The sequence below is a fragment of the Podarcis gaigeae genome, assembly GCF_964106915.1.
Source record: "Podarcis gaigeae genome assembly, chromosome: 17".
Classification (NCBI taxonomy): Eukaryota; Metazoa; Chordata; class Lepidosauria; order Squamata; family Lacertidae; genus Podarcis; species Podarcis gaigeae.
This window is the reverse complement of record NC_139694.1, coordinates 22,053,853-22,066,393: the sequence shown is the minus strand read 5'-3', so window position 1 is coordinate 22,066,393 and position 12,541 is coordinate 22,053,853. Positions and strand designations below refer to the sequence as shown.

At 42.9% G+C, this 12,541-nt stretch overlaps 1 protein-coding gene across 2 annotated transcripts in view; it reads left to right on the top strand.

Moving 5' to 3' along the window:
- RIC1 (RIC1 homolog, RAB6A GEF complex partner 1) overlaps positions 1-12,541 on the top strand; it is a 43,658-nt gene that overhangs the window by 27,613 nt on the left and 3,504 nt on the right. For both annotated transcript variants that reach the window (XM_083718371.1, XM_083718372.1), the window contains exons 13-23: positions 123-161; positions 374-484; positions 2,667-2,756; positions 3,266-3,426; positions 6,246-6,384; positions 7,730-7,846; positions 8,592-9,320; positions 10,293-10,451; positions 11,202-11,338; positions 11,597-11,883; positions 12,316-12,510. In XM_083718371.1, coding sequence (XP_083574497.1) covers positions 123-161; positions 374-484; positions 2,667-2,756; positions 3,266-3,426; positions 6,246-6,384; positions 7,730-7,846; positions 8,592-9,320; positions 10,293-10,451; positions 11,202-11,338; positions 11,597-11,883; positions 12,316-12,510 — 2,164 coding nt within the window. The remainder of the gene's footprint in view (positions 1-122; positions 162-373; positions 485-2,666; positions 2,757-3,265; positions 3,427-6,245; positions 6,385-7,729; positions 7,847-8,591; positions 9,321-10,292; positions 10,452-11,201; positions 11,339-11,596; positions 11,884-12,315; positions 12,511-12,541) is intronic.

Below are 12,541 nucleotides of genomic sequence, written 5' to 3'. Positions count from 1 at the left end.
GCATTTGAACCATGTAGGATTTTACAAGGTGAAAACTGAAAATAGCTGAAAGAAAAGCATGCTAAATGGTAGCAATTTTTTTATTCTGATTGTTAATTCTTTTTCCTCCTTCTCTTTTTAAGATACACAATACTTACTTAGAGATCAATTGGCCTATAAGGGTGAGTTGTTTTAAAATATTTATTTTACAACTTTGGATTATATATAAATGCAAAGATTAAATTTTAAAGGAATGATATAGCATGAGGAAATTTACATTAGCTGTCATTACAGAGGCGGGGGTAGAGAAAGCAAGTAGTGAACCAGTGTCTCATTGTTCCTATTAAGCTCTAACAAAGTTTTATTTATTTCTTTCCTTCCTTCCTGTGAACAGTTTTCAGCTATTGATAAGATGGGGCAGAATGTAGCTGTAGTTGGCAAGTTTGGTTTTGCACATTACTCTTTGCTTTCCAAAAAATGGAAACTGTTTGGAAACATTACCCAGGTGAGTAGTGGGTTTTTTTATATGTGAAGGAATGAAGAAATGCCACTGTTAGAAAAATGTTTTCCTAAATTCAAATAATTTTGAATAATTAGATTTTGTGAAATGTGAGGCATTCTGCATTCTGCATAATTTTGAACAGGGTTGTTGTGGGGAGTAAAGTGAGGAGGGAAAGATTCTTGAGCTCCTTGCAGAAGAAGGTGGGATATAAATGCAATAAATAAAATATAATTTATATTTCGAGGGAAAGGGGGTATGCCTACCAAGAAACAGAGCTTTCCTATAGTGATTCCTAAAGGATCCAAACAGCAGAGCTGTTTGCAGGAGCACAGAACGGTTGCCTGTTGCAATGGTGGTGGTGTTTTTATCTAGCAAAGAGGGGAGCTGTCAGAATAGATTGCTCAGTTTTAGACTTCTTGCTAATAATAAGTGTCAGGACTGCCTCTAGGTCCCAGCTCACAGAGGACCAACGCCCGGTTGATGTAATGTACAAAAGTCTTTATTGAAGTTTAGTTTCCATTTCAAACCCCAGAGCGCGCAGCCCTACGTCTAGACTCTAGATCGGCGAAGTCCCCTCTGAGTCACTATCCCTTCCGCACCAGTTCAAGATCCTAGCCCGGCTCCACCTCCTGCGCTGTTCCTTCCTCCTCTGGGTCCTTCTGCCCCCTGGGGTTTCCTCCTTCCTGGACTCTTCTGATGCTGACCCCCCTGAGTCTTGCCCTTCCTTCCGGCGGGCTTTAGGACCTGGCTCCCTATCCGGGCTCCCTGCTGTGCCGCTCGCCTGTACATTTGAACTTGGCGCGCGCGCCCAGCCGGTAACCTTCCTCCTGACCGTTTCCCCGCTCTCCGATGTGGGCGTGGTCAAACCTGACTCATCTCCTCTCGCTGGTGGTGAGAACACTGGTCCCGATTCCTGGGACTCCCCCTCCCTACTGCGCTCTGGTGGGGAAGCTGGTCCTGATTTCCAACTGCTGCTCAGGGAGTCCCCGCTGGCCCCTTCCTCCTGGGGTTTGCCCCCTGGAGCCCCCCTTGCCCTGGCCATCGGCGCTCCCTTCTGTGAATCTTCCGATTCGCTGGAGAGGCTCGTGGAATGACTCTGGCCACTGTCACTGCCTCCACCCCACTCGGATTCCTCCTCCTCGCTCTCCATTTGCTCCCCCTCCTGTGTCTCTGCTCCTGAACCCCTGACAATAAGTGATACAAAAAGAAGGTGTGGGCAGTTGATAGGGCCAAGATGCCTCGCAACTTGCTCTTGCTGTAACCTTAAATCAGCAGACAGTTCTCGTGGAGTTCAGTTTGGAAGAGAGGTGCAGAGATGACTAAGGCAGGCACAGGGTGATCACCTCTCCACCGGGGGCCAAAGCAAATGTGCACATGTTTACCAAAACCAGTCTTGTCTCTTTTGTCAATAAAGCAGGGATATGGAGGTTTAACTTTGTATACTAAGTGGAGTGCATAAGAAAAGCAGAAGTAAAACTCTTCCCCACCTTACTTACAATATTCTTCTGCTTTAAGCTGCTCCTCCTCAGCTCAGTTTTGATACCAGAAATGAGCTGGCGGGAATCAAACTGCTCAGAGCAGCAGGATGCAATCACATAAAGAGGGGGAGGTCTTTGCTCCCTGTTTTTCTGCGTTCTGTTAATTCCCCACCATGACTTTCAAGCCAGATGAACACACCTGGTTTGACTCTTAACCAGGCAGCAGCACCACACATTCCACATGGATGGAGTGGAATGCTGCCTGGTCATTGGCAGAGTTCATACTCTGTATGCTAAATGCCTCAGGTCCAGCCTGCAGCATCTGTAGTCAGAAGGATCTTATAGCAGTTGATGCGAAAGAGACCCTGGAAAGCTGCTGGCCTGTCGAGAGTAAACAATACTAGGCCAAACGGGCAAAAAGTCTGATTAAACACAAGGCATTTTTTTCTGTACGTGCTACTACTTCTCTTTTTTTTAATGTGAACCATGTCCACACTGAACAACAACAGTATGTAGGATGCTGAAACAGTAAAGTGCTTAGCTGAGCCTTTGTGAACCTGAATTTTATTGAGTCATAGTTTATGTTCCTGTTGCAATGATAAACACAAGTTTACAAATGCATTTAGCGTTTATGGATAAACTGGGGGAATGAAAGTTGTTGTTTTTAAGAAATGTTGTTTAATGCTTGCTTTTTTTTTAACTTTAAGGAACAAAACATGACTGTGACTGGTGGCTTAGCCTGGTGGAATGATTTTGTTGTTATTGCATGTTATAACTTAAGTGACCGCCAAGAAGAGGTAAGGCATGGGGTTTTTTAATTGACAATTTGCTAGTTGTTGTGCTTAATGCTACTGTCAGTCAGGGAAGGATGGTTTCATTACATCTACCAGTATAATTCACTTAAGCTCTGAAAACATAATTCCTGAAAATCGTATTATTTTTTACTTTTCTAAGGAAACGTTTCCTTTTAACTTCATGGTTCTTAAGATTGTACTGAAAGTTTGTACTCTGAGTTACCTGTGCCATGTGCTCTTTACCTGGCCTGCCCCACCACTAATAGTAGAAGAATGGAGGTGGGGAATAAGTAATGGGTGCTTAGGGGGACATTTGCAGTCACGCACAGCCCGAAATGCCAATTCATATTAACAAGGCCATGGGTTCTGTTGATGAACCTGTAGGTCAACAGCAGACTGCTTAACAAATTTCTCTTGCGGGTGGGTCTTGAGTATTCGTAAATTCATTTTCGGCTTAGACTCATTATCATACAATTCATAATAGTGGGGTGCTTTTTTTTTCTATATTTCAGCTAAGGGTGTATTTGCGAACAGCCAATCTGGACAACGCGTTTGCCCATATCACCAAAGTGCAGGCAGAAACATTATTACTCAGTGTCTTTCGGGACATTGTAATTTTGTTTAGAGCAGACTGTTCTATTTGCCTTTATAGTATTAAAAGAAAACCTAATGGGTAAGTATATCATGAAAACAATTATTTATAACCTTTTCCCCCCATTGTTGCTTTTAGTTTGTGTTTGTGTGTAAGAGAAGGAGAGGGGTGGGCGGGTTAAAATTTAGTAACCCTTCCTGGAACATCTTGAAAAGCAGGCAGCTTTTTACAAGCTCAGTTGTATACTGTAGTTAGCACTGAGACAAAGAATATTTGTGTCCGTTTCTGTCACCATGCCCCATTCACCCGTGCAACTCCCTCGAGGACCAGATTCCAGGGAAGCAGACTTTATTTTTTTAAAAAAATAATTTTTATTAAGATTTTCCAAATTAAAACAAATTAAATCCAATTTATACACTTCTTCCAATAACCAAGACTTCCCCCCCCCCCTTGTGTTCCAAATCTTCTAAATAAACAATTAAATTCAACAAGTTCTTATCCCCAAATTACACTCATCGTCAATAACCCAATTTTTTCAAATTCCCATCCCCTAAGATCTGTCTTCCCTTCCACGAGTTCCCCCCTTTCAAATATAGTGCAGATGAAAAGAAAATACCAAAAGAAAGAAAAAATAATTTTACAGCCTTTGGATTCCAAATTTCCCTCCCCTCTTTCCCTGTTGCGTTCCTTATATCCCTCCAATTCTAGTATCTTCCTGGTGTTCCCACATTTCACTAAACCCATATCTCTCTGATTCTTTACCAGTCATTTTTAATCACAAGTGTCCAATCTTAGAAGGAGTCTATCTCAAAAAGGGGCTCATTTCTTCTATCCAGATTTTTGTATCCAGGAGTAAAAACTCCAATTTTATTTCCATAAGCTTGTCAAATCTGGATAACCCAAATGTCCCCACTTCCAGTTCTGTCCAGTTCTTGTTGTTTCCTTATTCTTGTCGGTCACTCTCCTCCTTTTTGTTTCCCTGTTCTCCCGCAGAAAGGTTCTTTTTCCAAAAGCTTCTAATTCCTCTGCAGAGGCTTGTTATTCAGGAGCAAAACATTACGTCATGTCCCTTTCATTTTCCAACAGATAAATCCATTGTTTCTTGTAGTATGTAGACCTCTGTAGACAAAATAATGTTCCATTTCTGCAGTTTCCCAGGAGGTTGAAAGTTCTGTTCAACTGTTCAAGTTTCCTAGCAAAAACACATGCAATATCCCTCAGCTCCTCTAGATGGATTACAGTAACTGAGTTCCCTTCCAGATCACATCCACCAGTCCAAATAGCTTGTTAATCCTTATTTGAAACAATTTGTATCCAATTTATATCCAAATGTAACTGGCAAAGTCCTCAAAACACCGTCTCTATTTTGTTCTTCCGTTTTGACAGCTCTTTGACAGCTGTCAAAACCTCCATAACTCTTCTCCAGGTATTCTCGCAGATCGCTCCAGGGATTCCGGGGGGGGGGGGGTTGCTTTTTAATGCAAATTCTCCTTTTCTCCTCCAGCTCAAACTTATAATTTTCCCTCGCGAAGTTGTTAGTTCATCAAGATAGGGTTACACTCGATCTTAGTTGTCAAGTCCTTTGTTTTGTCTTTTCTACAATAAAGGGGGGGCTGACTTCCTTTTTCCACCTCCCCCGTTCGCATCAAATTTTAAAAATTTATCCCTCTTTTTAATCCATAGTCCAATTACTCACGGGTTTTTCTTTTGGATCCAAATTTTCAATAGAAGAAGCTAGCGCTCTCCACCGAATGGCATGCGGCTTCGCTCGGCAGGGGAAGCGGCGGACTCAAAGCACCACCCCCCCCCAGGCGCCCGTTCCTTAGCCTTTAAAAAGGCTCTTTCGCGGGCCGGGGAGGGGTCCAGGGAAGCAGACTTTTAACGTGACGTCTCATTTCCCCTTAGCATTAGCACCAAGAAAATTCACATGCCAAGCTAAAATTTTGGGTAGTTGCTAAGTTTATAGCCTATTGTGGAGTTGTGGTTAGAGTGATAATTAAGCCACGAGGCTCATTGGGGTGACCTTGAGCCAGTCTCTCTCTCTCTCAGCCTAAACTGCCACACAGGTTTTTTTTGTGAGAATAAAACAAAAAGCTGCATGTGCAGCCTTGAACTCCTTGAAGGAAAGGTGGAGCATAAATGTAGTAAATAAGACACTCCTCAATTTTATTTGCTGCTTGAATAAGACCTGGGGTGGAATTCAGGGCCTGCTCACACAATGGGGTTTTTCCCCTATTCCTTTCCTGAAATTTGTCCTGGGTTTTCCCTGAAACCTCCAGAGCAGATTTAGGGGGTGTTAGCAGGGGAGAAGTCCAGTAGATCTCATTCCATGCATTCAACTGCTTAGTTGAATCCTGCCCATAGGGAACAGCTACCTAAAATATTTATAGCATTGTTAATTATAGGAGCCTTTTTCGTTATCTGTAGATTAACAAACAGATGAAGTAAGATATTGGAGGATCTCTACAACAGTGATAGGGAACCTCAGGCCTGGAGGCCAAATGTGGCTTTCAGGACTCTTTCCCCCGAATCACACACACCTATCGCCAGGCTGCACCCCTCATTGACCCTGCTCCGTGTCCTACGGAAGTGCCTTTGCCTAGTTGGAACATGCCCTTGAACTGTAATAATCCCTCTTACCTGGATAGAGGGGGAGTGAACGCATAAACCTCAGACTTTTGCACAGGTGGGATGTCTCTGACAGTGCAAAGGTAGTCTCTGGCCTCACCCACTGTTGCTTCAAGGTCCACTCACCACAAGCAACATGGCTCTTGGAAGGTTGCCCCTGGTGGAAGGTGGCTCTCGGTTCCCTATCCTGATCTTTTAAGTTCAGCAGATGGCAGAAATTATTATTCTGTACGGCTAGGAGCGTTGTCACCATTTTTGCCTTTGCCTTTCAGTCCCAATCCTACTACCAGTATTCAGGTTCTTCAGGAGGTTTCTATGTCACGATATATCCCTCACCCTTTCCTTGTTGTGTCTGTTACTTTAACATCCGTGAGAACAGAGACCGGCATCAGCTTGAAAATGCCACAGCAGGTATGTACAGGTACAGTTTTTGAGGACTGCAGGGGAAATATACACTAAGCCTGCTGTGTAAACTGCGACAGGTTGAGGGCTGTTTCATCAGTGAGGCAACTCTTGGTATGATGTTTAAGACATCGTCTGAAACTAAACAAACTGTCCAGAGAGATGCTTGAATTTTATTTACTACAGCAGCATGTGATTTCATGACCTTTAAGCAAAGTTTCAGCACCTGTCATTCTATGATTCTAAAGCCTACTGCTCACTAAATCTGCCAAGGGGGTATTTAAGTGCTGTAGGTAGGAAAAAGCCTTGATCTGGGTGGAACCATTTCTGGGTAGAATCAGACTCAGCCCTCCCTGAAGGCTGTGTTAACAGTTTGGGAGTTCTTCTGTACTCAGCTCTGCTTGTGGGAGCATGAGTGGTGATGGTAGCCAGGGGTGTGTTACCAGCTCAGGTTGGTGCACTAGTTGTGACCCTGCATAGCAAAAGGCAGGTACTAGTGACACCCATGAGACATAAGCAGAGCTGCTTTTGAAGATAACTTGGAATCTTGCTTGTTAGGGCTGGATGATCAGAGCTTATTGCACTGTTTCTGTACCAGTTTAACTGGGCCCAATTTGAATGGCTGCTTTTAATCTTCAAAACATTGACCTGTTTGGGAGGCACGGTGTGTGTTCATCGCCTCCCAAATGCCAAGTGCTGGGCTAGCAAAGCTGCTTCTACGGGAATTTGGCTGTGTAGTCATGTTCCCCACAGAATCAAAGGCCAGTTAGGAAGTGGCCAATAGGCACTTGAAAAGAGGTGGGGGGGGGGACTGTTTCTTCCGATTTGGGGAACTAACATTTGGCCCCTTCAATTAGACTGGAATATGCAGTGCATAGAGATGGCAGAGCCCCTTGCACCACACTTCTCCAGCTAGCTTTGGGGCACTTGGGGGGCACTGCGCAAGGGACTTTGACAGGTGGGCAGAACAACCCACTTGTCTATCACTTGATGGTGTAATGTCAGAGTTGGCCCATGGGGTGGAAACAAATAAGGACCTGGCCCACTGGGCCAAAAAGGTCCCCCCTCCAAAAAAAAAAAAAATCACTGGGAGAGATTGTCAGAGGAACTAACAGGAATGGGTGTCACCCAGGGGCTGATGACACCCAGCTCTGTTTTCACTGTTCATCTAATCCAGGTGAGCCAGTGATGTCCTTCATGTCTGTGATCAGTGGTGGACTGGATGAGGATGAATAAACAAGTCTACATTAAGATGCTTTTATTATTATTGTGGTGTTAACCCGTTCGCATTTCAGGATAAAAGGGATAGATTCTGTAGAGGTGAAGGAAGTAATAGAGCTTTATCTTTTTTAAGGCCTGTGAAGCAGAGAGCATCATGTTAAACTTAGCAGGACAGTTAATTATGGTGCAGAGGGATCGATCTGGTCCACAGATAAGAGAGAAGGAGAGTAATCCCAACCAAAGGAAACTTGTGAGTTAACCTATGAGAATATCTTTTTGTAAAACAGTATAAAGAATATGCATTGTGAATGTGTAGCAGGGGGTTTATAACGCAGCATGAACCGTGTAGTTAAACCATCTAAGACTCTCTCTGAATGGATAGCTCCAACCTTTGTATGTACTTGATTTCCAAACCATCCTAAAAAATTGCTTTGTGCACAGATTCTCACTGTAAACTCTTTCGTTTTTAACTAGCACATGCTTGCCTACCACAGCTACTTAGGGAGACTGACTCTGATTAATGTATATGCAGTCACACATTCCTTTGTTGCAAAACGTAAATAATTGTGTGAAACACTCTGGTCTCTTTGCCAATGGAGGAGAAAGGGGGACTAAAATGAGCCTCTGGAATTCCTAGCAAATTGGACATTAGTTTACCAAACTGTGTTTTCACCTCTGTATACTTATAGCCATGTTATGTTACTATTGAAGATTAACAAGGTGAATAATAGAGAATGCTACCTTTCCAAGTTAGAACTGTCTCTTGCTTGCTTTTTAAAAATAAAATAATGCTATTAAGGGGTAACAAGAGAAATGTGAAAACTGTTTAGTTAAGGAAAGATCTGGGTGAACTAGTAATCTAATATATACACATATCCACTACGAGATAGAAAATGAGGCTGGGAAAGGAATGGCTCACACCAGACTTTTAGAATAAACTTGTATGAAAAGGTAAAAGAAAGTAGTTTTTAAAGGAATTGTGCTTTTGTTTTTAGCTGCCATTTTGTGCTCCAGTTGTTCTTGCCCAGTCTGTTGAAAATGTTTGGACTACATGCCGTTCTAACAAACAGAAACGACACTTACTGGAGGCTCTGTGGCTCAGCTGCGGTGGCTCAGGTATGAAAGTCTGGCTCCCTTTGTTTCCCAGGGACCACCGCAAACCGCATTCCTTTCTTTCAAGACGGATCATGTTGCCTTTCCATATTAACATATACCCCTTGGCCGTCCTGTTTGAAGATGCCTTGGTTCTTGGTGCTGTGAATGACACTGTGCTCTATGACTGTTTATACACTCACAGCAGCGCCGCAGAACATGTAGAGGTTCTCTTCCCTTTCTGTATTGTCGAGAGAACATCTCAGATCTACCTCCATCACATTTTACGCCAGCTTTTGGTGAGGAACCTGGGCGAACAAGCCTTGCTTTTGGCTCACTCCTGCGCCACGTTACCGTACTTTCCTCACGTGCTGGAACTGATGCTGCACGAAGTGCTGGAAGAAGAAGCTACCTCGCGGGATCCCATTCCCGACCCTCTGCTTCCCACTGTGGCTAAATTCATCACAGAGTTCCCCCTCTTCCTGCAGACAGTTGTTCATTGTGCTAGGAAGACAGAATATGCCCTGTGGAATTATCTCTTTGCTGCTGTCGGGAACCCAAAAGACTTGTTTGAAGAGTGTTTGATGGCCCAGGACTTAGACACAGCTGCTTCTTACCTTATTATTCTACAGGTAACTGCATTCATTTGTTTTATTCCAAAGGGAGAGGCTGCGAGCATGCTGCACGAAAGCGATGGGCCATTTTACTTGTTGTTGTATGCGTTATATCCATCTAAGTTCTATTCAGAGTATAGACCCATTGCAGTGAATGGAAGTAAGTCACGCCCATTTCAGAGGGTCTACTCACGAGTATGACTAGAGTTGAATTCAACGGAAACCACTGAAACAAAGCTTTCTGAGGTGGGAGGGGGAGGATTGTGACATGAGTGGTATTTTTTTTAGGGGAACAAACATGATTAATGGCTCCCATGCATTCTTCAACTATGGAAGTTCCCATATGGAGGCATTGACCCTTACAGTAGTTGCCTCCAGGCCATCCCACTGACTCTTCTGTGAGAGGCCTGGGAGTGTTTAAACGGCACTGTGGTGATTTAGATTCCCTGGTAATATTTTTTATTAGTTTTCAATTACAATCCACTAATAGCTTCATTATAACAATGCCAATTTATAATACTAATACCAATCATTCAAATACTGAATTATATAATTTAGATGGCCCCCTCGCTTTCTAGAATTGATGGTTTGATTATTTCTTTATTTCTGCATTCCAAAATCTTATTAATTTCAATTACATTTGGATCACAATAATAATCCCTTATACAACAACTGCAATATGAGTAACTTCTATTCGTGTTGACACATTAAATGATTTCTAAAACTACAAGTGAGGCACTCAAGCTATGTCCCTGTTCTTCCTGTGTGTGGCAATTATTCTGTCCATGCTGTTTCTTCCTGTCCTTGTAAAATTAGATTTCCACAGTGAATGGAGGACATATGGTCCAAAGTGCATTTCCATCCACAATCCTCATTTTTTTAAAAAAAGATTTCTTCCACAGGAGCTATTTCTTGAACCTTGTAAGAGAAATAATATACAAACTCTCACATCAGTGGCTCCCATCTAAAAGTGTTTTGTGTTGCCTCTAGAACATGGAAGTTCCAGCAGTTAGTAGGCAGCATGCAACTTTGCTATTCAATACCGCCTTGGAGCAGGGAAAGTGGGATCTCTGTCGTCACATGATCAGATTTCTGAAAGCCATTGGCTCTGGGGAGTCAGAGACACCTCCTCCTACACCAACAACTCAGGTTTGTTAGATGAACATGATAGATCTGTCATATATGTTACTGGGTAATTATCAAAGAGTAATTTAATATATACTTAATAGCAGAAAGAATGTGCTCCATGTGACGCTGAAGGATATCATCTGTTCAACCTACAGCTGTACAGGGACGCAGGTGGCGCTGTGGTCTAAACCACTGAGCCTCTTGGGCTTGCTGATCATAAGGTTGGCAGTTCGAATTCCCGCAATGGGGTGAGCTCCCGTTGCTCTGTCCCAGCTCCTGCAAACCTAGCAGTTTGAAAGCACACCAGTGCAAGTAGATAAATAGGTGGCGGGAAGGTAAACAGCATTTTCATGTGCTCTGGCTTCCGTCACGGTGTCCCACTGTGCCAGTAGCTGTTTAGTCATACTGGCCACATGAATTGGAAAGCTGTGTGTGGACAAACGCCGGCTTCCTCAGCCTGAAAGCGAGATGATCACCGCAACCCCATAGTCGCCTTTGACTGGACTTAACTGTCCAAGGGTCCTTTACCTCCTTTTACCTTTACAGCTGTATAAGAGAACCATATTATATAAAAATTGGCAAGTTACATTAAAATGAAATAAGGAAGTAATAACTTTATATGGCTTATAGAGTTGTTGATCAAGAGATAATGAATATTGTAAATTCTGATTTTTTAAAAAAAATGATGTGTCTTCTCTTAGGTCTCAGGCCATGCCTCCCGCCCCACCCTGCTGTTGTATAATATTTTTCTTTATGCTTTCTTCCATGTAGGAACCTAGTTCAAGTGGTGGCTTTGAATTCTTCAGAAATCGCAGCATTAGTTTGTCCCAGTCCGGAGAAAGCCTTCCTCCTGGCAAGTTTAACTTGCAGAAAACCTTGAGCATGCCCTCTGGTCCATCCGGCAAAAGGTAATGTGATATCAGAGGCTATAATCCTCATGATGGTAGAACAGAATGTACAAGGTCTCTTCTAGTCTCTTGAGAACCTAAGAAGACCATGCTGGATCCAGCTCATGGGCCTCCTAGTCAAGTATCCTATTCTCACAGTGAGAATAGTAGTCCAACATAGTCCTTTGAAGACATGGCATAGATCAGCAAAGAAGTACTGTGGAAACTAATCTCAAATTAACTGGGTTTTAGTCATGTGTCCTGATATTCTCTCCATAGGTGGAGTAAAGACAGCGACTGTGCCGAGAATATGTACATTGATATGATGTTATGGCGACACGCCCGGCGCCTCCTGGAAGAAATCAGGCTTAAGGACCTTGGTTGCTTTGCTGCCCAGCTGGGCTTTGAGCTGATAGGCTGGTTGTGTAAGGAACGCACCAGAGCTGCCCGTGTAGAGGATTTTGTAACAGCTTTGAAGAAACTGCACAACGACTTCCTCTGGCCGTTTCCAATTATTCCAGTTTGTTCCATAAATTCTCCTCTCAAGAATGGGAAGTACAGGACAGGTACTGTGTCCTCAATGTGTTTTTTGTTTGTTTGTTTGTTTGTTTTCAACAACTAGGAAGTAAAAGCAGCTTCTAGGCCTGACCGAAATCTGGAAGGAACAGAAGTACAATTGCCTAGAGTTTCCTTATTCCTCTGTATTCCCAAGTTGGTTGTATTTGTGTTAAATCAAAAGTTGATCTCACTATGCAGACAGTTTCAGAGATAGGTTTGCATAATAATAATAATAATAATAATAATAATAATAATAATAATACATTGCACTTAAATAATTACAATAAACAATTTAAATTGTTTTGGTGTACACACACACACACACACACGTGTAACCTGGCTTAGATTCAGAGTCCTATTGTATCTATTAAGAATGAAATCTTGAGACGTATTCATTGGCTATCGGAAGCCATTGTTTATTAATGTGCTTTCTTTTCCAGTAATAGGTGAACAACTCTTAAAATCCCAGTCTGCTGACAGTTTTTTGAACATGGAAGTGGACAGTGGCATTCCAAACGTGCCACGAAGTCACAGCTGGCTCGGTGCCATCAGTTCCTCCCAAAGAGAAATGGATGCAGCATCTTCCCATGGTCCTCACATGCAGGAGGCATTTCTCTCCCCTTTGTTAAATAAAGGTATGTGAGTCCTTCATCCACGCAGTGTGCT